This window comes from Fragaria vesca, linkage group LG5 (assembly GCF_000184155.1).
Source record: "Fragaria vesca subsp. vesca linkage group LG5, FraVesHawaii_1.0, whole genome shotgun sequence".
Lineage (NCBI taxonomy): Eukaryota > Viridiplantae > Streptophyta > Magnoliopsida > Rosales > Rosaceae > Fragaria > Fragaria vesca.
In genome coordinates, this window is record NC_020495.1 from 24,792,147 (window position 1) to 24,819,403 (window position 27,257).

Genomic DNA, 27,257 nt, shown 5'->3' on the forward strand with positions numbered 1-27,257 from the left:
TAGGGCCTAAGATTTTTCAAACCTCGTTATTTATGGTAGTTTGATTTAACCGAATGTGGCCGGGTAATTTTGCTCTAAATACCCAGAACATGTTAACTTGGTCAATCTACAAGCAGTTGATTTGGTCAGTTTGTAAGTGACGACGTTTTTAGCTAATGAGTCGTGAGGGTCACTACGCGTCAAGGGGATCGAAGTTCCGTGGCAATTCAGACAACCATCGTATGCTTACAAGTTAACTGTGCCAATCACCATCGACCATAATATTTGGACTGGAAAATGGAGACGAAGGCATGTGTTTTTGGTGCCAAATTGGATCCTTAATTCAATAGATCACATTCAAATTGAACAGAGGCCGAGTCCAAAGGGACTGTATGTTGTGATCATCCTTATCTCACAGGATCAAAAATGGATAGCCACATAACATCGGTTCCTTCTACCATTCAGACCAAGACCTTACAGTCAAAACAACACAATACTAATCAGAAACCAAATTGTATGCTACATTGATCAGGTAATAATACAAGACTTGAGATAACTAAACACACATTTGGATACACAGAAATGATGATGATACTGATTACATGAAACAAGCTAACCACTATAGACACCCAAGACATAGACTAACACAGACCTGAAAACAAAAACGGATTCGATATAACAGTAACAAATCAGAGGACTAATCCAATTGATTTTATGGCCAATCGAGAAACATATCGGCAGAGGAAGCCGTGATGGGCTGAGTAGAGTAAGGAATCTGCCACGGATTGAGCATTGTGTCATGCATCTCAGCCATGCCATTCATGTTCTCATCGAATCCGCCGCTGAACTCCACAAATGTCTGCTCAATCGACTCCAAGTAGCGCAGCCGATCCGTGAGCTCCTTCTCCTGAGCCCTCATGACATTGTTCCAGGCCTCCAACTCGCTGTAGGCCTTATCCTTGGCGTCGATGCTCTGCCGGAGCTGGTTGTTGGAGATCTGGAGCCGGGTGATCTCCACCGTCAGCTCCTCCACGTGCTTCTGCTTCTTCATCCTTGATCGCCGCGCCGATTCGCGGTTGGACTCCATCTTCTTCCTCTTCTTGTCGTCCACCACGCATCCGTCGGAGCCGGAGCTCGATTGGCGCTGAACCGAAGACATCTCAGGAAGAATCGGTTCAATAAATTAAGAAATTGAAAAAATTAGGGTTTCAAATTGGGGGTTTTCGAAAATTGAGAAATTGAAATGAGGAATCTGGGTGGATTAGTTCATGAGAAAACGTAGAACCAGTACAGGAAGGCGACGGAGAAAGAGTGGAACAAGCGAATTCGACGCATGAGTGTCATAGAAAGGCTTCTGAACACATTGGGCTTACGTTACAAAGAACCCCTAGAAATCCCAGATCCCCAAAATCAGAAAAAATCGAAATGAAATTTCAACAAACCCCGAAAACAAACAAACAGAGAGAGATCTCTGGAGGGAGAGAAAGACAAGGCAACTAGAGCAACTTTGTCTGAAAGCTGAGGCGGAGAAACAGAGGGAGGCTATGTGAAAAGCAAAGAAGAATAAGGGAAGGTTAACAATGGGGATGGAGGGTTGGTTTTATAGAGAAAAAATAGGGGAGGGAGGGTCCCAAGTTGGGTGTGGATAATAATAAAGAAAAAAGAGGCACATTTTTCTTTGGTGTCATGGTTGGCGTAATCATGTACAGCTATTGTGTAATTAATTGGCATAAACGAGGAATATTATTGGGGAAGCTTCTTACCTCTTTCCTTTTGCTCTTTTTTCCATTTTTACTTGCAAGCCCAGGTCAAATCTTGTCTGTCTGGCTTTATTTTTGATTTTTTTGCACGTTTCTTGCTACATTCAAAGGGTTCGTACAATTTTAGGTGCCAATTAATGGAAACTTGATATTAGGCCAGCTCGAATTGAAGAAAAGAAAACCATCTCCAAATGTAATGTAAATTTCTCTCAAATGGAGGTAGAATTTGTGGTTCAATTTTCCATCTTGAAAACAAAGCACGTAAGAATTTGAATGGGACCTATTCCAACTCACTGTAATAGTGTAATATATGTTTTCTATTCCTTACTCATATTTCCTAACTATTTTCTGTTTCTTAATTAAATTTTCATACTATAAGATATTATTCTTACACCATATACCTCATTAAGATCGAAATATAATCGGACCAAAACATAGGAGCACAATCTCAAAATTAGGGTTCGAGTAGCAATCAAAAAGATTTCTATATTAAAACGATTCCAACTAGAGATATAATAGTGTAAATACTGAATATTAGATACGTAGATTTTCTCATATCTTGTTTTTAACACACGACATAAATATTGCATTAACAAAAATACTAATATGCACTCGGATAAGATCGACTAACTTTATATCTCAAGCATCTCTCTTGGTTTAGAACCTTTTGTTGTCGTCCTCTCTCTTTCTCGTCTGGTTGTGCCACGGTGTAGGCTTATGGCCTCGTCAACGTGCATCAAGTGCAGACATACAAATTATTGTCGTATGATCAGAGGATGGGGCAGAGTGGGTCTAAGTGAATTGGATGTCGGTTTATGGTGACAGATGCACGAGGATAGGGTGAGTGACAGACGAAGGAGGCTGGTTGTGTGGCGACAATCGAGTTTGACAACCTTGCTGCAACGTCGTTGTCCCTTGATGGTAGGTATGGGGAGGGGTGACGATGGGCGCTCGAGATCTATTATTGTTCATCAAAGTTGATATCAGACATAGATCACTGAAAACGTAACTAAGAGTGATAAAGATACCTATTGAATTTGTAAATTGATAAAGTCACTGAAAACGTTATAAAAAATAAGATTAAAATTAACACACACACTCTATTGCAAGAATAACCTTATTAAAAAATAATAATTACGTAACCAAATATTATCTCATTTTTGTTTTTATTTTTTGACAAGTCCGGAGAAAGATCACCGGAAATAGCTAGAGCACGGTTTACAAACATTTATTAAACCCAAATAGCTACAAAAAAGCGAGCGTGCGACGTCGTTTGGCATTATTTTTTTGAACAGGATTTATCAGGTAATTGGAAAACCTCCGGTCCAGTCCTTCACCGTCGACGTTTCTCCAAATCTTGGCTGAAATAAAATCGAAGGCACCAAACTCTCTCTCTGAAAGAACTAGTGTTCTCGAAGCGAGAAGAAGAAGAAGAATGGAGGGGGAGGATGTGCCTCTGGACGACAAGGCGAAGAGAATGCGGGATCTGCTATCGAGCTTCTACTCTCCAGATCCTTCAATGTCGTCCCCAAACTCCAATTCGTCTTCCAAAAACGTCACTCTCGACGCCATCAACTCCACCTCCTTCGATCCCGATCAGTACATGAATCTTCTCGTAAGCTTCTCCCTCTTACTCTTCTTCTAGATTTCGCATATGTGGAGGATTAAGACTGGTTTTGTCGATAGATTGTTAAGTTCAGTTTTGAATGGAGATAGCCATAGTGTGTGCAGAGATAAGATATCAGGAGTAGAGAAATGAGATGTTTATGAGTAATGGTTTGAGGGATCTCTTATTAGTTAGTCGATTGTGTTGTTGAAGACGGTGTAGGAGTTTAAAATTGTTATGTATCAATTTGCAGGTTCATAAGTCAAACTTGGAAGGGCTTCTACAGAAGCATGTTGAAATGGCTGCTGAGATCAAGAATCTTGACACCGACTTACAGATGTTAGTTTATGAGAACTACAACAAGTTTATCAGCGCAACCGATACAATTAAACAGTATGTCCTTAAGTTCTTTTTACACGATGGACAATATACAACATCATTTGTTGTTTATCTATTTGTGTATAAAATCTATTATGAAATTTTGTGTGCGCAGTTCATTTCAGTGAATATGGGACTATTTTTTATCAGTGGTGTTGGTTAGGGTGACCAGTTTTTGACATTTTTCATAAGGACGTTTGTGCAATGTGTTTATTTCCTAACAGGATGAAAAGTAATATCGTGGGCATGGAGGCAAACATGGAGCAGCTGCTTGAGAAGGTATGCATTATCCTTTTCATTTCAAAGAAGTATGAACAAATGAGTTTAACATAGGTTACTTTTACCTGGGGAATTGTTGCAGATATTGTCTGTGCAATCTAGAAGTGATAGTGTCAACACTTCTCTTTTTGAAAGGAGAGAACGTATAGAGAAATTGCATCGTACCCGCAATCTTCTTCGTAAGCTTCAGGTCTGGAGGATTATATGTGATTGTATGATGCTTTGTTTGCCATTTAGTGTCTGTCTTTGTGGGAGTTAAACATATGTCTTTTATGTGGAAGTGCAGTTCATATATGATCTACCTGCTAGACTCACAAAGTGTATCAAATCAGAAGCATATGCTGATGCAGTCAAGTTCTATACTGGTGCAATGCCAATTTTTAAAGTAACTCTCTGCTATTATCATTTGAATGTCGGATCTCTTAGAATTTTATTTGCTTTCTGAAATCTTTCTTTTTTGGTGGGACTCTACTATTAGGCATATGGTGACTCCTCGTTTCAGGATTGTAAGCGAGCATCTGAAGAAGTTGTGGCCATAATTATAAAGAATTTGCAGGTTTTTATCTTTCTTTCCCTTGATACTAAAATTGCTGGTTTTTCTCTTGCTTTATGCCTATCCAGGAAGCATTAGGTATTAGTTATTTATTTTCTTGTTTCATGCATTTAAGAATTCCGATATGAAATGTCCTGATGATTGATGTCTTTGTCTTCCCTGGACATGTTTCCTTTTCATCCTCTTTTCTACTCCTTTTTTCCTTTCCTTTAATAGATGTCTTGTTTGTCATAAAATATTGTGTGGTAAGTTAAAGCTTCCATTTATCCGTTTCTTTTCATGGGTTCTTGATAAAATGGTGCTGCTTAGTTGGACACGTGGATGGTTCCTTAATATATTTATGCAGTTTATGTGTCTAGATGCTCAAATGTAGACCTGGATGTGCATTTGGAATGTGGTCTATACAATGTAGTATGAGTTGAGTAGTCTATTGGAAAATTCACTGAAGCAGTTGAGTATTACATTGGATATGGGATTAGCTTTGGGAGTGAGATATATACAACATCCTCCATGCGCGATATAACATTCAGGTGCTATCCTATGCAGTTGATATGTTTTTGAAAGGCCTCTGGCTGCTCCAAAGCTGGCCTTTAAAGCTAAAAAAGCTGCAGCTAATTGTCCTGTCCTCTCTTCCCAGTGGTAGGAATCACCATGATAGGAGGCTTGGGAGCTTCTTTACCGCATCAGTAACAAGGGGAAGAGAAGTGGAAGCATTACGTGGGTTGCATTTTCTTTTGGATAATTGTAGTATTCCAGTAAGATTCGTCTTGGGACGCCCTGAAAGAACCTCTTTGACTATGTGGCCTTGCTGTATTTTTGACCGATGTCTTCTTGCTTAGGAGAATGAGAAAAGTTTATGAATTAAGGGATATGTGTTCACTGCTGGCAAAGATATCAGTTGTCAACCTTGCCTGTATTTTTGGGCCTTATAGAGTACTAGTCTAGGGTAAAGTTTATCAAAGGATTGACGTTCAACAGATCTGACTTAGCACTATTCTGTACTGAGGACAGTTTTAGACATCTAGCTACATTGGCATACAGTCAATGTCTAAAATTTCAATTTTTGTGCTGAATAAATTGGTGACTGCAACTGTGTCTACTTGTCAGGAAATTATCTCACCAAGTGCCTGATTGTTCTTTGCAGGGAAAGCTTTTCTCAGATTCTGAATCCATCCAAGCAAGAGCTGAGGCTGCTGTGCTTCTCAAGCGACTGGATTTCCCAGTTTGTACTGCTACCTTTTTTTTTTAGTTTTATTTGTTTGCTTAAGTTCGTCCATTCAGATTATTCTCCCCTGTTTAACTATTTCTGGCTCCAAGTACATGTGCTGTTAATAGTAAGGGCTGTGTAGCTTTTTTGGTTTTGCTGTTGTTCTCTGTTGTGGATGTCTTTTCCACTTTTATTCTGATCAATACAACTTTTTCGTTTACAAAATAAAATAAAGTGAATCTGCTAGAACTTTGAAAAATCGAGTTATCATTTTTCTCTTACATTATAACTGAGTAAGTAATTTTAGTCCAAAGAAAATTCGAATACATTGCCAATGTTTTCCTGATATTTGATGCATTTAATGACAGATTGCATATGTGTTGGCAGGTTGATAGCTTAAAGGTGAAACTGCTTGAGAAGTTGGAACAGTCTGTTGCCGACCTGCAGCTTAACATTGAAGAGGTTGGTAATGCTTCAGTTGATTCAAATCACCCTTCTACTGATTCAACTCCTGCCACTGCTCATGAGGTGAGTATTTGGGTTCATAACCAGTTTTGTTTTCTTATCTTTGGCAAATAGTGTGTAACGACTTAAACCTAAAAGGAACCTATAAAAGCTCCCTACGAGCATCGAACACAAATCTTCAATTAACACGCACCATTGTGATAGTCTGTTTTCCTTTTTTCAATTTATAATTTAATTTTTAAGTTGGCTGTTGGCATCAGATGAACAAAAATGATATTGGCAATGTAGTTGGCTACTTCTCTGGAGACTATCCAAAATGACTGGTTGGTTCTGTCACATCTGTGTTCATATCTTAGTTTGAACTTTTAACTGAAGAAGTTTACTGCTGGAACATATATCGTAAAAGAATTTTTTTGCCTGGTTTCCGGAGACTACTTTAAGCCTTCAAAGGTCCTTAGCAGATATTAGTTAAATCTTGAAGTCGATGGTTCCATACATAGTTGTACTAAATGCTGCTATGCAACTTCAAAATGCATTGAGGTTTCTGTTTGATGCGCTTTGTGATTACTCCCTACTCATGTTGCATACTCTTTCCCCTACCTTAAAGTTGCACTTTCCGGAGACTACTTTAAAGCTTCAAAGATCCTGAGCAGAACTATTAGTCAAGTCTTGAAGTTGATGTTTCCATACATAGTTGTACTAAATGCTGCTATGCAACTTCAGTGCATTGAGCTGTTTGATGTGTTTTGTGATTACTGCTGACTGTTGCATACTTCATCCCCTACATTAAAATTGCACAACTGAACAGCTACCATCATTCAACTAAATTTAGGTCTCTGTTCGTGAGTTTGCGGAGGCTATTCGTGCTTATCGAGCAATATTTCCTGATTCAGATAACCAACTAAGCAAACTTGCACAAGACTTGGTTACCAGGTAAGGAGCACATGTTCTATAATTGAATATTTATACTCACTCATGGAACGTAATTTCTTTTTGTTTCCATAGGCACTTTGAAACCACTGAGCACTACATAAAGCAACAAGTTTGGTTGGCAGATCTACTAGCTGTAATTCATAAGTACTGTCGTAATTTCTTTTTGTTTCCATAGGCACTTTGAAACCACTGAGCACTACATAAAGCAACAAGTTTGGTCAGCAGATCTACTAGCTGTAATTCGTAAGTATTGTCTCTGTGCTTTGACAACATTTTTGAAATTAGTCTTCCTTTTCCTTAAAGCAATGGGAACTTTAAAATTAACTATTCAGCCTTCTTCTTATCTTTATATCTACTTTTGCCCCGTTGTCTCTGGAATTACCATTCATGAACTGTGCTTACTCCTCTTAAATCTCCAACCACTTTTTTGAAGAGTGAATAGTCAAAAGTTTATCGGCGTTGTCTGGTTGTAACTTAGAAGTCTCCAATGAGAATGCATTCACTTTTATTGTAGCATTTGTCATGAAATGCTTAACCAAAAGCTTGTCTTGGTGCAGGAATTATATGGAAAGATGTACTTCTGTTGGAAGATGTGCTACATGAGGCTGCTCTAACTGATTATTCTTTTGAGGTCTTCTTAAATATCATTTTCAAATTTTATTTTTATAATAGTATTTGCATAAAGTTCTTCCTACTATTTACAATAGGGGAGGCGAATTTGAATGTTAAAGAATGGTTTAAGTAGAAAGTTTAATCTGTACTGTTGCAGGCTGCCCAAGTTTCTGTCAAATTCTATGTTGCCAATAAATTTTCTCATCTCCAAAGTGAGATATCAGGTATTCATATGTTAATTGAGTATTTATACCTTTTAATCTTATTCTTCTTCTAAACTATTGTTTAACAAATTGGAGTCTAGTAAATTCTTTATTTTAGTCATTTATCCTATTACCAGACATTTTGTTCTGTAAGATGCTCAACTACCATCTCCTTTTTCAGAACTTTGGTACATATCAAGTTACAAATAGAATAATATTATTTATAGTCACAAAATTCATAAAAAAGAAGAGCTTGATAGATTGGGAATGATTTGCAATATTATTTGATCTCTACTCATTAACTCTCTCTCTCTCTCATTCTCTCTCCATCTCTCTCTCTATCTCTCATCCTGACAACTCGAAGGTCTTTAGTTGAAATTGTTTGAACTTTTTAAGTCCAAAGAAAAGTTCTTGAGTTGAAAATGTTAAACATTTCAGATGCTCTAAAAAAGGTCCAAATTAGACAAAAAAATAGCGGAGAAGATAATTCCTTACAAGTTGCTCTCGAGGGCGGAAAAAAGGCAGTTCTCCAAGGCAGCATGAATGTCTTACTGGTAAGTGGTAATATCTGAGATGTATGCAGTTTCTCGGTCTGCTACCAATTTAGTTATGCATGTGGAATTTAAGTTCATCTATCTCGTACATGTGCCTCACGTCACAGATGATGTAGGTAGTTTTTCAGATGTGTGTCATTCTAATCCACGCTTGTATACCTGTCTTGTGGAACGTGTGTAATTTGATCATTCTGTCATTCTAATTTCAGGACTTCCGTCAACTTCTGGATGATGATTTGGGACTGCTAGTTAAACTGAGAGACTTAATTATTGATTGGGTCCAAGAAGGGTTTCAGGAATTCTTCAGGGCACTTGATGGTCACTTCCTCTTGCTATCAGGCAGGCATAGTTTAGCCAGTCAAGATCAGGGTTTGACAGAGGGAATACTAGATGACAAAGTTCTGGCAGGGCTTGTCCTTGTGCTGGCCCAAATTTCGCTTTTCATAGAACAGAATGCCATCCCAAGAATCACTGAGGCAAGTAGATTACTTTACAATTACGCATTTTGTATTTAAAAAGTGTCAGTACTGTAGTTGTATATTTTTCCATATTCTAGGGTCCTGTGTTGAAGTTTCATCTTCTCATTTCAGGAAATAGGTGCTTCCTTTTCTGGTGGTGGTGTCAGACGCTATGAATATGGACCAGCCTTTGTTCCTGGGGAGATCTGTCGGATATTCCGATCAGCTGGTGAAAAGTTTCTGCACCTTGTATGAATTAAAAACTTGTCTGATTTCTAAATTTGTTAGGTTGTTCAATATTAGCTGAGCTACTATGATTAAATTAGATGTCTGATATATTAGTTATACAAACATTTGGTTAAATAATGTTTTGATCTGCTTCTTTTCAGTACATAAAAATGACAACTCAAAGGATATCAGTTCTCCAAAAGAGGAAGTTTACAGCAACAGTTTGGGTCAAGGTATGTTTTCCGTTTGGCACTATTCCACTAATGGGGAGGGAAGATGCTGGCATTAGTACCGGACTATAAAGAAATGAATAATGGTGCCTATCATTGTATACTTTAGTTTGCTCATTAAATTTGACATTTTCGCAGCACAAGGAACCACGAGAAGTTAGCATGTTTGTTGATTTATTTCTTCACGAGGTAAGTACGTGTTTGTGTCCTCTCCCCCATTGTATTCTCTGCGATGAAATAAAAGTAAACTTGAGGTGAAACTATGTACTTCCCATTAGGAAATTTCATTTCATAACTTATCTCCTTGTCTAATGTGCTAGTTGGAAGGAATAGGGAGAGAGGTTAAGCAGATTTTACCTGAAGGCCTCCGCAGACATCGTAGGGCTGACAGCACTGGGAGCACTACCTCATCACGGAGTAATCCATTACGTGAGGAGAAATTGAGTCGGTCAAATACACAAAGGGCAAGGAGCCAGCTACTGGAAACCCATCTAGCAAAGTTGTTCAAGCAAAAAGTTGAAATTTTTACAAAAGTGGAGTTTACACAGGTAATTTGGTAGTTGTTGTTGGATTCAGTACTGATACTGGTACAGGAGTGTGAACTAAAGGTGCTTGCGAATTGCAGGGTTCAGTTTTAACAACAGTGGTAAAACTTGGTCTTAAAAGCTTGCAAGAATTTGTCAGACTCCAAACTTTTAGTCGAAGTGGATTCCAGCAAGTTCAGTTGGACATTCAGTTTATGAGGACTCCTTTAAAGGAAATGGCTGAAGATGAAGCTGCCATTGACTTTTTACTGGATGAGGTATAAGAAAAGTATCTGGTCTACATGCTGAACATTTAAACTTCAAGCTCTTTTGAAATGGTTCTATATCTCAAATTTTAGAACTTGCTTTTAAAGTCTTTGAAATTTGGTAGACCTAATTTCTGTGGATTCTTTTGCTGATAGGTGGTTGTTGCAACTGCGGAGCGTTGTCTTGACCCAACTCCATTAGAGCCCCCCATCTTGGACAGACTTATACAAGCAAAGTTGGCAAAAACCAGGGAACAGAATCCACTTTCTCCATGATACTGAAAGGTGCAGAGACATTTGTGACCTTTCATCCTCTATTGCTCATGCCGTGTTTTATCCTACAAAGCTTACCTTATGTTTTCGGTTTGATGCTTCAGTTCCAGGTTTTGGCTGAAATTGTGTTAAAGAAAGCCCCCTGGTGTGTTTCAAGCTGCAGTTGGAAGTGCTAGGAGTCTTCCAGACCCCGGGCCCGGGAGATACAAGTTTTCTTGTAGAGGTTTTGTAAAATGACGGTAAACTCTAATTTTGGCTTCTTGCTGCCCATATTGTGCAAGTTAGGTGACAATATTTAAAATTAGATGATCAAGGAGAATGCAAATTAAAGTTTGATCATATGACATCTCAAATTAACAGGTGTTGCCTAAAATGAGTAACATCATCAGGTGTGGAAGAAAAAGAAACAAAGAAGTACTAAAACAGATGAATATATGACCTCCCTTTTTTTATTTTGTCTGGCAATTTCTTGTAGTGCATGTAATAGCTCATATCAGTTTTAATTGAGAGAAACAAAACCCTATCGACTATCAAGGAGAGGCTGATCCTTGGTTAATGCTTTCCAGTCAACTTGTCGCAACTTGTTGAACCTCTCATCCAATGTGACGAACTCAGTTTGAGTTAAAACACCATCTTTTCCAGCTTTGTGCAGTAAAAGCACGCCGTATCTGGACCGTGAAACTTTCCGGTTAACAGCACTTCGAGGGGCATGAAGAGTGATTTTCCCTTCCGCTTAAGTTTGTTGCCAAAGCTCTTAACCCAGTTCTTCCAACCAGCTTGGCCTTCTTCAAGTGCAGCAATGAGTTCACCGTTGTCATAAGCAGCTACGAAACTGGCGCAAAACACAGATAGGTTGTCATCTAAGAGAGGTTTGGCCTCAGGACTGATTAAAGTGGCCTGTAACGGATACGACAGCAAGTCTGAGAGTGTTCTTTATCTGCTTCTGGTACCAAACAAATCCTATCCTTATGAAGCTCAACTGCATCTTCTACAAATGAACCATCTGATTCTGTAAGGATACCAGTACTTCTCCATAGCTCACCAATACGCTTTCTCAACTCCTCTCCTCCTGGTGGAAGTGCTCGTCACTCATCAGTGTTGACTGTTAACCATTCACCCACCTCGACTTGGTAATGTCGAAAATGGCACCACTTTTGTTTACCCGACCGAGTGTACATTTCTCAACCAGCTGCTCCAGGGTAAAAATCTTATTCTCAGTGCCATCACCCCAACCTAGCAATGCCAAGTAGTTCATCACCATTGCCTGTGGTAGATTTGCCCATGTCCCTAAACTGTCCCACTGAAGTTGCCCCATGCCTTTTTCGATAACTTACTCCGATCAGGTGCAAGATTCATGGATACGTGTGCAAAGTGAGGCATTGGAGAACCTAGCGCCTTATATATTAAGGCTTGAACTGTGACACAAAAATTGTACACCGGTTGCCCATTGCTTCTCATAATGACAAAAACTCCAAGAGTGTTCAAGTTCCGAATGACCTCCCCTCCAATGAGATCATTGATTTTCAGACTTCCTTCCAACTAGAAAACGTACGTGGTTTAATTTGGCTGCAAATACCAAAGAGGAATTTTACCCTGAGTCGATCACCACCGAGGCTCGTCCTTCTCGGTTTAGTAAATAGTGTGACTCTCACTTAAAGTAAAACCACATAATTACCATATAACTATGTTCATTGTCACCTTTTGGTTTCCCGCCAAAACCGTCAACCCCATCCTGTCACTTCCCGCCAAATCTGAACCTCCCCTTTTCTCTACCCCAATCCCCAAATTAAACAAAACAACTACTCTCTCTCTCTCTTCTCTCTCAGTCTCCGCCGCCGTCGCCATGAAGGACCTCAACTTCGACGCCGACAAAGGTAATTCCCGGCTCCCTCATCTGATTCATTCTCCGATTTCATTTCCTGACTTGGTTTCTGTCGCCCCACAGCGCTAGCCAAGGAATTCCTCTCCAACTTCGCCGACGCGGTTGGGGAACCCAAATACATCAACATCCTCGTGAGCCTTCTCTCATCTCATTTTCTCATTACCCACCTCCGCAACTACTAAACCCTAATTTCATTTTTGTTTGATTTCAGCAAGAAGTTGCGAATCGCAAAATCCGGGCAGTCCAGATTGATCTTGAGGACTTGTTCAATGTGAGTTCCCCTACTTTCGGGAATTTTCTATTGCGTTAACTTGTGTTTGTGAGCCGATTGTGGATTTGGTTAATTGCAGTACCAGGATTTCGACCAGGAATTTCTGACCAGGGTTACGGAAAACACGCGGCGATATGTTGGGATTTTCGCTGATGCTATTGATGAGCTCATGCCTCAGCCCACCGAGGGCTTTCCGGATGATGATCATGACATTTTGATGACACAAAGGTCTGATGATGGACCCGACAATATGGATGGTTCTGATCCCCATCAGAAGATGCCTCCCGAAATCAAGCGCTACTTGTGAGTTTCACAAACCCCTAACTCATCTTTGCTTTTAGTCATCTGTATGGTTGCAATTTATGACTTGTAGTAGTCCATTTCTAAATTTTTGTTCCTTGGTGCGTATTGTAGTGAAGTTTACATAAGAGCGTCTTCAAAGGGGCAGCCATTTACCATTAGGGAGGTTAAGGCTTCATATATTGGTCAGCTTGTCAGGATATCTGGTATTGTGACGCGGTGTTCAGATGTTAAGCCATTGATGCAGGTTGCTGTCTACACGTGCGAAGAATGCGGCTTTGAGATTTACCAGGTAATTAAGGACATGCCTATCTCAGATATATTGAGTGAGAACATTTTTTATGGCAACTTTTTGTACTCATGTAAATTGTGTCTTTTTCAATATCCCTCGTACTATACCCTTTTGATTGCCAAAAAATCATAATAAAGCCGGTGTCTATATTTCTCCTATCTAGCTTCATACGTTTGAAACATCTTTTTCCTTTCACTCAATGGAGTGTTATCTGTTTGATGAAATAGGGTGTATATTCGGGTCTCATTTCATTAAAGCCACTTTTGTTGACTCATAATTTCTTTTTGTGCTCGACAGGAAGTAACTGCTCGAATCTTTATGCCTCTGTTCGAGTGCCCATCTAGGCGTTGTAGTATTAACAAAACAAAGGGGAACCTTATTCTTCAACTCAGGGCATCAAAGTTTTTGAAGTTTCAGGAGGTTTATTTCTTATTCTGACTCAATCATAAATTTGAGCTAACTAGGAGGGAATCTGTATAGTTTATGCAATTTACTCGTATATTATTGCTTGTTCAAAATTTAATATGGTGTATATCTCCATTGAACGCTTTAATTGCAGGCCAAGATACAAGAGTTGGCTGAACATGTCCCAAAAGGCCATATTCCTCGGACAATGACTGTTCACTTCAGGGGTGAACTCACAAGAAAGGTTGGTTGTTTTGTCAATTTCATAGGGTGAACTTAGTTGTTGTATAAACACTACAAGCTTTTGATTGAATCCTCTTGATGGGAGTGAAAGTACGAGTTCCGAAATCACCTTTGCATCATAAAAAAGAATGATGTCAACCTTAGTCTCCTTAACTGATTATGTTCTATGCTCTTTGAACTTTTCTTTCTTAGGTAGCTCCAGGTGATGTTGTTGAGCTATCTGGCATATTTCTCCCTATCCCGTACACTGGTTTTAGAGCAATGCGAGCTGGCTTAGTTGCAGACACATACTTAGAAGCCATGTCTGTTACACATTACAAGAAGAAATATGAAGAGTAAGCCACTTCTTGTGCCTTAAGTGCAGTTTTCGGTACAACAGGAGCTGTTCTCTTACCTGATATAAACCTTTGCTCTTGTTGGAAGATGTGCGTACTAATTTTTTATTCTACTGTAGGTATGAACTTAGAGGAGATGAGGAAGAACAAATTAGAAGTTTAGCTGATGATGGGGACATTTACAATAAGTTGGCACGATCATTGGCACCTGAAATTTATGGTCATGAAGATATAAAGAAGGCTCTACTTCTGCTCCTTGTGGGTGCCCCTCACAGGAAACTGAAGGATGGAATGAAGGTACTTTCTGAATAGTACCTTCTGACCCAGTTACTGTTGGAAAGTTTAAATTTAGCTTGCACTTTTGAGAAGTTTGAAATTCATAGGGTAGCTGTAATTGTTATATCCTCTCTATGTACCCCCTCCCCCTCTATGACCTGGCTCTAACTGGTCTTGGTTAATGGTTATGATAGTTGAGGTTCACTCTTCAACCTGTTTTCCCTTTTATTATAGCTTATTTTCAAGATCACACTCACATCTATAAAAACATACTGATTATAGAAATTGTATTTGAATAGTTGGACTACAAAGTGTCTTGATATATATCCTTTGACATTGCAGATTAGAGGAGATCTACATATCTGTTTGATGGGTGATCCTGGAGTTGCAAAAAGTCAGCTTCTTAAACACATAATTAATGTAGCACCCAGGGGAGTTTATACAACTGGTAAAGGAAGCAGTGGAGTTGGTCTGACTGCTGCTGTTCAGAAAGATCCGGTCACAAATGAAATGGTGCTGGAAGGAGGAGCATTGGTAAGATTATATTATCTTGGCTCAGTGTATATGGTAATCTTGTTTCATGTTACTCCTTACATGCTATTTAAGTGAAACAGAGGATACTATACATACTTGCATGACTCAGACTGTTCAGTTGCCATATCTTTAAAAAAAAAAAAAAAAACTCCCCTTACCCGTTTAACTTTAGATTTGTAATAGAAAACGGCCAGATAAAGTTAAAATAGTTATTGCAATATGTAAAATCCTTGGCCTTCATGCAGAAATAGGTAGAAAAGTGTGGGTGAGAGGTGAATTAGAAATGCAGGGAGGCAATATGTATTTGTAGTTCAGAGTTCAAGTCTATTGCCAAAGTGTTGCATCAATAGAATCCAATCCCAAATCAAATTGGAATTCAAATCTCTAATTGACTCATCATTTTCCACTTTACTTCCGATTGATTGGTCAGTTGTTCACGGGTTTCTGAGTCTTAAATAATAGAATTAACTTGTTTCAGGTGCTAGCTGATATGGGCATTTGTGCTATCGATGAATTTGACAAGATGGATGAATTAGATCGTACAGCGATACATGAAGTTATGGAGCAGCAAACTGTCAGCATTGCTAAGGCTGGGATAACTACATCTTTGAATGCAAGAACTGCTGTTCTTGCCGCAGCTAATCCAGCATGGTACAAACCTTCTACTTAACCTAGTTTTTATATAGGGTGGTCATCATGTGCTTCTCATTTGCATCATCTTGCTCCTATGATGTGGGATTTTTCATCTACAGACAGCTAGCCTCATTTAATGTTATAATCTTGCCTCTATGCAAAGTCTTACTATGGTTATCACATTTTTTTTCAAGGGGGAGATATGACCTACGGCGAACTCCAGCTGAAAACATTAATCTCCCGCCAGCACTTTTGTCAAGATTTGATCTTCTCTGGTTAATCCTGGATCGAGCAGATATGGATAGTGATCTTGAGATGGCTAGGCATATTGTCTATGTCCACCAGAATAAAGAATCTCCGGCTCTTGGCTTCACTCCACTGGAACCATCTGTTCTTCGGTAAATTTAATTACTTGACATAGAAAGCACAACAAGAGGAACAATATTTGTGATTTTCACTACTGATTTATAATCTTTCTTGGTACATCACTTTTGTGAAGCTACATTAATCTGTATCTGCAAGTTTGTTCTTAAGTGGGACTTTCTGTTATGATGCTCATCTTACCTTTTTGTTTTCCAGTGCATATATTTCTGCTGCAAGAAGATTGTCTCCTTCTGTCCCTCTGGAACTTGAGGAGTACATTGCAAGTGCCTACTCCGCAATTCGGCAAGAAGAAGCTAAATCTAATGCTCCCCACTCCTATACCACTGTGCGAACTCTGCTCAGCATTCTTCGCATATCAGCTGTAAGTCTAGATATTCATTTGCTTTATGGTTTGTGTTTTTGTAAGTTTGGCTTCATTGAATGAGAACTGTCTACAATAGGTGCATTTTGGGATTTAGCTTGCAAGAAATGAGGTCGTGCTGAATAATCAGATTTTGGGGATAGAATTATAGAAGGGAAATATATTTACCATAGCTACTGCCTTAAAAATTGTCACTAATAGATCCATTGTGTGAACAAGAGGGTCTTTGTATGATTTGTTTGCTTTTATACATCTTTTACACAATAAATGGATCACACAGCAAGTGTCATCCAATTACAGAGATAGATCTAGTATGGTAAAGTTTTGTTTTTGGCTAATACTCTCACTAATTTTTGAGTAAATAGACGAAACCAGCTGGACTTTGTTTTTCAATGGTTTTCTCAAATACTGCCATCCAGAGAGGGTATTGACTATTTAAAAAATGAAACAAATTTGCTACGGAAACAAATGGGATGAAACTAATTTCTTTAATTGCAGGCACTAGCAAGACTTCGATTCTCTGAAACAGTTGCTCAGAGTGACGTGGACGAGTCTCTCAGGCTAATGCAGATGTCAAAGTTCTCTTTATACTCAGACGATCGTCAGCGATCTGGACTTGATGCTATCTCAGATATCTATTCAATTCTGCGAGATGAAGCTGCCAGGACAAATAAGCTGGATGTGAGCTATGCACATGCCCTGAATTGGATTTCTAGAAAGGTTAGTTTTTACCCTCTAATTTTCAAGGCATCTGTAACATACAAAAAATTGATCAAATGCATCAAAGTGATAAGAAAATGATTTCTTTTAATGTAGAAGTTAAAGACAATCAATATGTTAGGACATTAGCTGACTCTAAAGAATCTTCCCTATATATTGTCTTAATCCAAATTGTACGTTGGCCTTTGAACAGGGTTACAGTGAAGCCCAACTGAAAGAATGTTTGGAGGAATATGCAGCCTTGAATGTGTGGCAGATCAATCCCCAAACTTTCGACATCAGATTCATTGATGCCTGACATGCCTTGATACTAACATTGAGTGCTGCAATCCCTTAACAGTCTTAGACCCCTTCCCATTTGAAAGATAGTGAGAAGAAAAATCATTAGACGTTGGATTTGATTTCATCTTTTGTTGTATTTTGTACTCGTTAGAGCTAGTTGAGTTGCAGACTAGTCATTGTAGGCCCCTAATTGGCACCGTATTTGTGTATCTTGAAACTGTCGGTATTAGTTCAGTTAAATTGTTAATTAGCCAAAAATGAACGGCGAACGGCGCAACATGTTCTATATTTAATTTGTTTGTTGGCTAGCCAATTGCATGTTCAGTAAAGCTCTGTTGCGGTAAAACAATGATGTATAACCATTCAATTGGTTAGGACTCTTATCTTTTCTGCTTTGTTTTTGGTTTTAGATAGAGATCATGCAAATTAAGCTTCAGTTAAAGTGTGCATCTTTCATATATCCAGTTTAACACAACAAATAAATACTTGATTTCATGTAAACCTAGTCAAACAAACCTCTAGCTTTACCACTTGATAATACTGGAAATAAGATGATCAAAGATCAGTATTTGGCTATAAATAGCCTAATAATTATGCGGAAGCAACACTGGGAGCAATACATCTTGATGACTTCTCTTCTGTTGACGTTTATGATTTGTGTTTTGGGTTTGTTCTCTAGCCTCCTTGATCCTTAACTTGGCCCCTTTTTAAGTTTTTAAATGAAGCCTCTCACATCCCGAAATCTGCACTTTTTATTTTTTTATTGTTTTCTTACGTTGTGTTTGGATGAGGTTTTTCTGAAATCTTGAGAAATTCTAAAAATAATGGATTTTAGAATTTCATCAATTAAAATTCCAGTAATTGTAAATTCTATTGTTTGGTTGTAACTATCAGGAATTCAGAATATGTAATGAATTAAGAAAGTTTAAGATAAAACAAAATATTAGAAAAGTAAAATTAATTTGTCCTGGAAACTAATAAAGAGATAAGAAGAGATTTCCGCAGGAATTTTAAAATGACACATATTTTGATGGAAATTGAAGTGAGGAATTTAAACAAAGGGTTTTTATAGAAAAGGGCTGTTGAAGTGTTTAAATGATAAAAAAGTCTCTAACTTTTACATAATGGTAAAAAAGGGCTCTCATTAAATCTCTTAAACTGTTGCCCATGATTAAAAAATAATTACGAACCATGCCACTGGAAGCCGTCATCCACTAAACGGGAGGGCATAGCGGGAATTACCCACGTTATCCTTCTCTCACAGTCCTCCTCAAAGATTAAAATATCGGTATCGGTGTATATATCGGTCATTTGAAAAAGGGAGATTTCAGATATATCGGGGAAACCCGGGAAAAAATATCAGAATTTTTGGAAGAAATTTTTTTTTATTGGATTTATATATAAATATTACAAACATCAATTTCATCTATATCTAGAATGAGAATCTAGGTTATTGATAAGACACACGCTGGTCCACAAAAATACAATAATCAGACCAAGACATATGACTCATATAATACGAATTATAGTGTTGAATATGATAATCATATATATCTTTGGAGAAGCCGACTGTTTCCCCTATAAGTGGATAGTAAGGATGAATCTAACTAGATGACTAATCACTGACTTCCGCGCATTGATTATAGCCATATTGATTGTTGTCTTACTGGGATTCATTTGAGGTTCCAGTCCCACTACCTAAACTGATAGAATTAAAACTTAGCGCAACTGAAGCAACATCTTGATCATCATTTAGACCTCTAGTCCTCCTCCCATACATGGTATCCTCTTGCGCTCCATACCTAGTACTTCTATAGCCTAGCCATGATCATGAGAGGCATGATCGTAATTTTCAGTCATCTCTTTCTCAAGTGTACGTAAATATTCATCCACTCATCTCTAAGTTTGATAATTATGTAATAGATCGATCTGCATCCAGATCTCTGGAAATGAATCATGCTCTTCTCGAGACCACCACTCTTCATTGTGATACACCTCGAGGGAATTACTTTTATTATGAAAATCACTCAAGACTCTCACTCTTTATTGGGATATACCTCAAGGGAATTATGTATATCCTAGATATCACTCGAGACCCATACTCTTCATTGAGATATATCTCGAGAGAATTACTTCTCTTCCAGATATCATTTCAATTTTTTTTACAGTTATTTTTTTAATATATTGGTGATATATCGAAAATATCATAAATATCAGAGATATTTCCTAAATATATCTCCGATATTTGATGGTATTAGAGAAATATCGGGGAAATATCATAGATACGGTAGAAGATAAGATATTAACCTTTATAGATATATCGGTCATTCGAAAAAAAGAGACATCGGAAGATATATATATCAGATATATTGCAGATATTTTAATCATTGTCCTCCTCACGTGGAGATCCCTTTCTGACCTGGATATATATCCATTTCCGCATACAATTCGATTTCCGCATATAATTCGATCATGCCAGGATCGATGACTTTAATTATAAAAATCACATCGATCCGCTAGCTTTGTAATACAATTGCAAGAGCTACAAATTAATCTCTCTCAAGCTAAGCTTTTGTAGCTAGTTAGCATATACGTAGAGTAAAGAAATTAACAAAATAGATGGAAGACAATGGCAAGCTAACAGGGCACAAATTCCCCATTCCTGCAGAGATCATAGTAATCGAGATACTTTCAAGGCTACCAGTCAAGTCCTTATGCCGCTTCAGGTGCGTATCAAAGCCCTGGCGTTCTCTAATCTCCGACCGCAAGTTCATTGCGCTGCACGCCGAGAAAGCCTTCGAGGATAAAGAGGTATTCTTAAGGAGACGAAAAGTCATATTCAACGTGAAATGTCGTGGCCTTTACTCTATGGACCTAGATGAGTTTCTCCATAACCATGCAGCTCATGATGATTTAGTAACAGCGACCGAGCTCGATTTTGTTCGCCAAGAATTTCATCCAGAGCAACAAGATAGACCCCCTTGGCTTCCTTTCATCTACTCCTGTAATAACTTCTTGTTGTGCCGCTTCTGCGGTTCTAAGAATGGGACTTATTTGGTTAATCCTGCAACCAGGGAGCTGAAGAAAGTGCCAGAGACACCGACGTGGAGACCTAGCCCTGCTCTCAGGGATCCCAAGATTGTTGGCTTGAGCCCATGTGGAATTGGATTTGATTACTCGACCAATGAGTACAAGGTGGTTGACGGGCAGATCTATACTGACATGACAATCGTATTCAGTGTCTATAGATTGAAAACTGATTCTTGGCGACAGATAGAGTACCACATTGATGAATACAATCCTGATTTTCATCATGGGATTTTTTTAAATGGAGCTCTTCATTGGTCGGCGATAGAAGCTTCTAGAGTTAGCGATAGACCAGCGACTCCAACTTTTCTATTAGCATAGGAGGAGTTCTGCGAAATTCAACTCCCACCCATCGCGGATACTTGTTCAATAGAACTGGGAGTGTTTAGAGATTGCTTGTGTATAACGCTAATCGGCCTTGATCAAACATTTGATGAGTTTTGGGTCATGAAAGAATACAGGGTGAGCGAGTCTTGGACTAGAATGAGTGTATTCATGCCGTATACGAGCGTATGGTCACATACTGGTTTTTCTATCAAGTCTCATGATCTTACGGTGTACGAGAATTCCTTGGTTGTGTACGAAGATTTTAGAAAAGAAAGTGGTAGGAAGCTTCAAATTAATTCGTGATATACCTGAGGTTGGCAATTGTGTGGGGGTTTATGTTGAAGGGCTTTTTCCACTTACTGATTAAGTCAGAGAAGGAGTCCACGTACGAAAATTATACAGCGCACCCGGTTTCTTCACCGTCAGATTCTGACACGTGGACTTGTCAGTTATCGACATCGTTAGGTAGCGTTAAGTGGCTGTTAGGGTTTGTTTAGGTAAAAATACAGGGGGTGAAAAAGAGTAGAAAAGGTTAAGGGAGAGACTCTTATTTCGAGCAGCAGCCCCCCTGCTTCCTTCCAAGTTTCATCAGATCATCTAAACTTTCAAAGCACTGAAGATTGAGCAGCGATTGGTGTTGGTGCTAAACCGATTGGAAGATATGGAGTTGTAGTCTGGCGGAGATTGGTGTTTTGATGGATAAACCGATTGAGCAGCTCTGAAGTAAGAACAAAGCATCAGGGAGACGGACAATCGTTGTAAGTTCTTGAATTGATATCATTATTCGTTTTGGGTTCGGAGACGAAACAACGCCGTGGCTGGATGCCGGAATATGAAGAGTGGTTGGCGGACTAGGCCCACAGCGACACCGTCGCTTGATCTCCGGCCATCTATGGACTCGGCCACCATTGGAGCGAGCAGCCCTTCACCGCGATCAGAGCCGCCGCCGTGGCTCCACCCTAGCTCCGCCGCTCTCAGCCTCTGTACTGAACTGGATTATCAGCTGTTTTGGTATCTGTGAGGTGTGGAGTACTGTGTCTTCGTCGATTTTGGGGCATATGCATGAGATTTGGGGATCTACAACAACAAGTTTTGGAGAGGAAGAGAGCTGCTGATTTGGTCATGCAGGGAATTAATCAAGGTAAGGCTTAGAGCATGTTCGATTTTGATTCCAGTTTGGGTTAGAGATTGGCTACTAATACTTTGGTGCCTTAGGTGTTGAAATGGTTGTTGTGGGGAATGGCAGTAAAGAGGAATTGAAGTTTGGGTTGGAACAGAATTGATTTCCCTTGCAAAATGCATCTCATACATGTCCAGGACTTCAGACCAAAATGACATGTCCAGGACTTGTGAAGATCAGGTTAGATGATTCATATGTACATGTTGGTATTGGTATCAATTCCAACTTCCAAGTATCAAAAGATTTACTTCAATGAACTGTAATCATTACTCTACCTGTTCTCTCTGAACTAATTCTTATATATGTCATCCCAGGTTGGAGCTTCTGGCTACCACATTTTTGAGTTCGAAAATTGAGGTAAAAAAGTTTTTACTTTGAACCTCGAATTGAGTGCCACAAAATCTCATATATATGAATTCCTGATTGTATGGAGCACTTGGTGCCTTGGAATGCATTTAGAAAGATTTTTGTCAAATAGTAATGGTGATGCAGGGCCGAATTTGTTCTAGTTGGCTTTTCATACATGCAAAGTTGATTGTTTGCAGTTAGTCTTGTGAGGATTGATATAACAATGAGCTACCAATTTGTATGTTAAGCACTTATGTGGACATTTGTTAGCATTATGTGTTGTATGTTATAGGTTAATTTTGTTAGCATTATGTGCCCCGCATTAATGAAATGGTGTTAGGTAAATGCATAGCTCCTTTCTATTGACTATCTGTGTCTGGTCAAGTATTCCTTTTGTCTTAAGGGATGTGTAAGCTACAGAAAGTATTACATCATTTCATATATTGACAAATTCACTATTGCATTTGCCGCAAACAAGTGTAGTCTGGAGATTGATTACAAGCAATTTATCTATGTTCATCCCAATATTGCTATTTTGCTGGCTGATGCACCCTAGTATGTCCTGGAAGTGATGGAAGATGTTGCGAAGAATGTTATGTTTAATTTACACCCCAATTACAAACTTATCCATCAAAAGATCTATGTTTGCATAACTAACTTACCTGTTTATGATCAGATTCGTAACATTAGGTATGGTGGAGATTCATTTATGCGGCAGTATATATCCTTCTTTTTTTTTCTCATCATACTGTAATGCTGTGCAGGCAGATTCATTTGAATACCATGATTCGTATCGGAGGGGTTGTGACCCGACGCACTGGAGTGTTTCCCCAGTTGCAACAAGTAAAGTATGATTGCAATAAAATAGTGTTACTTATTGCCGCATTGCTTGTAGCTTCTACACCAATCCAGTGTGTTTATTACTGCATTGTCTGATGATAATCCTTCATATAGGCAGCATATATGTAGCTTGCACTTGTGTTACTTCTTATGTATATACAGAGACATATTTACCTATTCTTGGCAGGGGTTTGATCTAGTAGTAGTGTATTAAAGTTATCTGAAATTGTGCTTAAAATGGACATGAATCATTATACTCATGTTATAAGTTCTATAAATCACTTACAGTTTTATATATTTCATAAATCCTGCCCCTAGCATCATTTGCAATTATGAAATCTTTTCTGTACTTTTTCCTCTAGTGTTGAGTAATTTGTACATTTTAGATTCAGCATGGTTGCAAAGTGATTTGGGAATTAAGGTAGCAGTCTTGTATTCTCCTGACGTGATATTATGTACTGGAGCTGAAATACCTTGCATACAACTTGGAGGCATTGAGAACAGAGTTGTGTATTTCAGTCGTTTTCTTTAAACGAGTGTTTCCATAGCAAATTTCCTTGCGTGGATGTATATCTTTTCTGGTATTTTACGAGTATCCCTGTGCTGCTTTCATCTTAGATTCCCTTGGGATCTGTTTCATTGTTCTTTATTTATTCATTTTATTATTGTTATTATTTTGCTTGGTTTTATCTCTGAGGGGATGTTGCATTTTCTTAGTTTTTATTGTGTTTCTGTAATCAGTTTAGCTGAGCCTCAACAAAATGAGAATTGAAATGAAACTTCATATTCACAGTCAATGTTTATATTCTGTTATGAACTCATTCTTGTTTGTTGTTATCTTATTTGGTAAGGTTCCAAGTGGTATGAGTTATAGAAGCTGAAAATGTACTTTTGTTTTCAGGAGAGTGGGTCAACGATTGCTTCTCAGGCAGATTATCAAGACTTTGGGAGGGTTCAGTTAGAGGTTTACGATGCTGCTTCATTTGGATGGGTATACTGGACACTGAAAGATTGAAGAATGAGACCTCACTGGGATTGTGAATGGAACATTAGAAACAGTTATTGTCAATTAAGTAATTGTCTGACTTGTCTGTTCTTTGTCAGTAATTGAACCAAGGGATGATAGGGAGGATAAGAGTAAGATGAACATATACATGTGCAAAATGTGTGCTACATTAGAGTTGGTGATGCCGGAATGATTTACTGTTCGGTAATGTAAAGGAGATAGTGTATGATTTGCTATGGATATTGACATTTAGAGTTTCATTCAGGAACAAATCCAAACAAACGCACAACCGGCACAAGCCCAATAGCAACAACTCAAATCCTCTGAAGTCTACAACTTTAAACAACACCGAAATCGAATTCTAATCGAAAAATTTCGGTGGTTGCATTTTTCAATTCAATTTCATCATTGATGAATCATCAAGGCTAACAGGATGGTCAGCACCGCCAGCCTTTGGTAAGGCTGCGCCACTAGCACCTCCAAGCCGACACCTTCGTCAGTACCAGTCAATCAATTGGATATGTTGCGATCCTTCCGATATGCTGGTGACACTGGCGTGGCTTTCCAAGTGCATCTTCCATTGGATCAGATCCTCTTTCTTAAGTGGTAATTGTTCTTGGTTATTTTTGCCTTTTAGTATCAACCGTTCTATTGTTTTCTGTTGGTGTATGCCTCGAAAACAATGATCAGTGGGTATTTAATAATTTGGGAACCATTTTTCCTCTTTTTGTCAACTTCCATACACTCTAAAAGTTAAAAATGTATTATTAATTCCTCTGACTGGTCGTGGGTCTTGGCAACACTGACGTGCTGCAGTCCTTCTTCTGACGTGGCAAATAAAGGTTGGGTTATATTATCTGACGTTTTTCTGTCTTCTGACGCATGTCGTTCGTTTTCGCAAACTTCATTCATTATATTCACTTTCTTAGTTTATTCAAAACAATAAATTAGATATCATTAATATAATTACGGAATAATGATAGGTAATATATAAAATATAAAACCTTATATTTCTAAAATCTTACGAAAATCATTATAAATAGCATCGAAAATCTAGATCTCATGACTAAAATTCACAAAATAAAAATTGACCGTCTGATGTGATCATTATAGTGAAACATAGATATGGTATATAAAATTCAACTCGATTCGGCAACGATCGGGGCTCGATCAAAGCGGTCAACCCTAATTCATCTTCAATTATCACACGAAAACGATCTTACCGAACTCTCCGTGACCTAGTTTGGTCAATTCTTCAACACAATAAAGTCTCAGATAGATGAAACGTAATCACCCATGTAAAAATTTAGGGACGTTTACCACCCGAGGATAAGGCTCCCCTTAGTGAAGCATAAGCGTAAATAAGGTTGACCGCTTCGATCGGAGCCCAAACGTTGCCGAATTAAAGTGATTTTTTTACCGTAGCCGTATTCCACTATACTGATCACATCCTATTTCACGAGATTTTTGAAAATTCTGCTTCCTCTATATAGTTGGTTCACAAAGTTGTACACTTGCATATAACCTACCAAACAAGTTATGTGATTCCGATGGTTAAAATTCACAAAATAAAAATTGACCGTATGATATGATCATTATAGTGAAACATGGATATGGTATAAAATTCAACTAGATTCGGCAACGTTCGGGGCTCGATCGAAGCGGTTAACCCTAATTCATCTTCACTTATCACACGAAAACGTTCTTACCTACCTCTCCGTGACCTAGTTTGGTCGATTCTTCAACACAATGAAGTCTCAAATAAATGAGACGTAACCACCCATGTAAAAATTTAGGGACGTTTACCACCCGATGATAGGGCTCCCTTTAGTGAAACATAAGTGTAAATAGGGTTGACCGCTTCGATCGAGGCCCAAATGTTGCTGAATTAAAGTGATTTTTCTACTGTAGCCGTATTTCACTATACTGATCACATCCTATTTCATGAGATTTTTGAAAATTTTGCTTACCCTATATAGTTGGTTCAGAAAGTTGTATACTTGAATAGAACCTACCAAACAAGTTATACCACAATAGTAGGCACATTGTGATTCCGATGACTAAAATTCACAAAATAAAAATTGACCGTCTGATGTGATCATTATAGTGAAACATTACTATGGTATAAAATTCAACTGGATTTGACAACGTTCGGGGCTCGATCGAAGCGGTCAACCCTAATCCATATTCACTTATCACACGAAAACGATCTTACCTACCTCTCCGTGACCTAGTTTGGTCGATTCTTCAACACAATAAAGTCTCAAATATATGAGACGTAACCACCCATGTAAAATTTTAGGGACGTTTACCACCCGATGATAGGGCTCCCTTTAGTGAAGCATAAACGTAAATAGAGTTGACTGCTTCGATTGAGGCCCAAACGTTGCCGAATTAAAGTGATTTTTCTACCGTAGCCGTATTCCACTATACTGATCACATCCTATTTCACGAGATTTTTGAAAATTCTGCTTCCTCTGTATAGTTGGTTCAGAAAGTTGTATACTTGAATAGAACCTACCAAACAAGTTATACCACAATAGTAGGCACATTGTGATTTCGATGACTAAAATTCACAAAATAAAAATTGACCGTATGATGTGATCATTATAGTGAAACATTGCTATGATATAAAATTCAACTGGATTTGACAACGTTCGTGGCTCGATCGAAGCGGTCAACCCTAATCCATATTCACTTATCACACGAAAACGATCTTACCTACTTCTACGTGACCTAGTTTCGTCGATTCTTCAACACAATAAAGTCTCAAATAGATGAGACGTAACCACCCATGTAAAAATTTATGGACGTTTACCACTCGAAGATAGGGCCCCTTTTAGTGAAACATAAGCGTAAATAGGGTTGACCGCTTCGATCGGGGCCCAAACGTTGCTGAATTAAAATGATTTTTTACCATAGCTGTATTTCACTATACTGATCACATCTTATTTCACGAGATTTTTGAAAATTTTGCTTCCTCTGTATAGTTAGTTCATAGAAAACATACTATATATATATATATATATATATATATATATAC

The 27,257-nt window shown here is 38.4% G+C and overlaps 4 protein-coding genes, 1 non-coding gene and 1 pseudogene across 5 annotated transcripts; 4 read left to right on the plus strand and 2 right to left on the minus strand.

The window, feature by feature from the left end:
* Nucleotides 1-477: 477 nt before the first annotated feature.
* Nucleotides 478-1,551, minus strand: LOC101299007 (ocs element-binding factor 1-like). The gene has a single exon (XM_004300404.1). The coding sequence runs from the start codon at nucleotides 1,136-1,138 to the stop codon at nucleotides 692-694; it is 447 nt and encodes a 148-aa protein (XP_004300452.1). The 5' UTR covers nucleotides 1,139-1,551; the 3' UTR covers nucleotides 478-691.
* A 1,531-nt stretch (nucleotides 1,552-3,082) lies between these two features.
* Nucleotides 3,083-10,960, plus strand: LOC101299302 (vacuolar protein sorting-associated protein 51 homolog). The gene is made up of 21 exons (XM_004300405.1): nucleotides 3,083-3,354; nucleotides 3,599-3,738; nucleotides 3,948-4,002; nucleotides 4,085-4,192; nucleotides 4,289-4,387; nucleotides 4,481-4,558; nucleotides 5,700-5,777; nucleotides 6,150-6,290; nucleotides 7,060-7,160; nucleotides 7,336-7,403; nucleotides 7,718-7,791; nucleotides 7,930-7,996; nucleotides 8,414-8,529; nucleotides 8,739-9,005; nucleotides 9,120-9,236; nucleotides 9,377-9,448; nucleotides 9,584-9,634; nucleotides 9,766-9,993; nucleotides 10,071-10,247; nucleotides 10,392-10,520; nucleotides 10,613-10,960. The coding sequence occupies exons 1-20, from the start codon at nucleotides 3,175-3,177 to the stop codon at nucleotides 10,509-10,511; spliced, it is 2,337 nt and encodes a 778-aa protein (XP_004300453.1). The 5' UTR covers nucleotides 3,083-3,174; the 3' UTR covers nucleotides 10,512-10,520; nucleotides 10,613-10,960.
* A 68-nt stretch (nucleotides 10,961-11,028) lies between these two features.
* LOC101302368 lies at nucleotides 11,029-11,966 on the minus strand (annotated as a pseudogene).
* Nucleotides 11,967-12,345: 379 nt separating this feature from the next.
* On the plus strand, nucleotides 12,346-17,464 carry LOC101299588 (protein PROLIFERA-like). The gene is made up of 15 exons (XM_004300406.1): nucleotides 12,346-12,382; nucleotides 12,454-12,521; nucleotides 12,602-12,661; nucleotides 12,741-12,964; nucleotides 13,076-13,253; nucleotides 13,551-13,673; nucleotides 13,813-13,902; nucleotides 14,094-14,236; nucleotides 14,356-14,533; nucleotides 14,855-15,046; nucleotides 15,525-15,697; nucleotides 15,874-16,077; nucleotides 16,259-16,424; nucleotides 16,923-17,144; nucleotides 17,338-17,464. Exons 1-15 carry the CDS (start codon nucleotides 12,352-12,354, stop codon nucleotides 17,440-17,442), a joined length of 2,157 nt encoding a protein of 718 aa, XP_004300454.1. The 5' UTR covers nucleotides 12,346-12,351; the 3' UTR covers nucleotides 17,443-17,464.
* A 2,581-nt stretch (nucleotides 17,465-20,045) lies between these two features.
* On the plus strand, nucleotides 20,046-20,834 carry LOC101302663 (F-box/kelch-repeat protein At3g06240-like). Its single transcript, XM_004301751.1, has one exon. It carries the CDS (start codon nucleotides 20,046-20,048, stop codon nucleotides 20,832-20,834), a length of 789 nt encoding a protein of 262 aa, XP_004301799.1.
* A 586-nt stretch (nucleotides 20,835-21,420) lies between these two features.
* On the plus strand, nucleotides 21,421-24,525 carry LOC101299869. The gene is made up of 5 exons (XR_184750.1): nucleotides 21,421-21,981; nucleotides 22,056-22,200; nucleotides 22,335-22,377; nucleotides 23,133-23,216; nucleotides 24,110-24,525. It is a non-coding gene; the product is annotated as an uncharacterized LOC101299869 (transcript).
* Nucleotides 24,526-27,257: the final 2,732 nt, after the last annotated feature.

Bases quoted from the DNA above. Each gene is read 5' to 3' on its own strand.
- LOC101299007 (XM_004300404.1), bottom strand. From the start codon at position 1,138: ATGTCTTCGGTTCAGCGCCAATCGAGCTCCGGCTCCGACGGATGCGTG.
- LOC101299302 (XM_004300405.1), top strand. From the start codon at position 3,175: ATGGAGGGGGAGGATGTGCCTCTGGACGACAAGGCGAAGAGAATGCGG. The intron at 4,559-5,699 runs GTTTTTATCTTT...TGTTCTTTGCAG, and splicing joins TAATTATAAAGAATTTGCAG to GGAAAGCTTTTCTCAGATTC. The intron at 10,248-10,391 runs GTATAAGAAAAG...TTTTGCTGATAG, and splicing joins TTGACTTTTTACTGGATGAG to GTGGTTGTTGCAACTGCGGA.
- LOC101299588 (XM_004300406.1), top strand. From the start codon at position 12,352: ATGAAGGACCTCAACTTCGACGCCGACAAAG. The intron at 12,383-12,453 runs GTAATTCCCGGC...GTCGCCCCACAG, and splicing joins CAACTTCGACGCCGACAAAG to CGCTAGCCAAGGAATTCCTC. The intron at 14,237-14,355 runs GTAAGCCACTTC...ATTCTACTGTAG, and splicing joins TACAAGAAGAAATATGAAGA to GTATGAACTTAGAGGAGATG.
- LOC101302663 (XM_004301751.1), top strand. From the start codon at position 20,046: ATGGAAGACAATGGCAAGCTAACAGGGCACAAATTCCCCATTCCTGCA.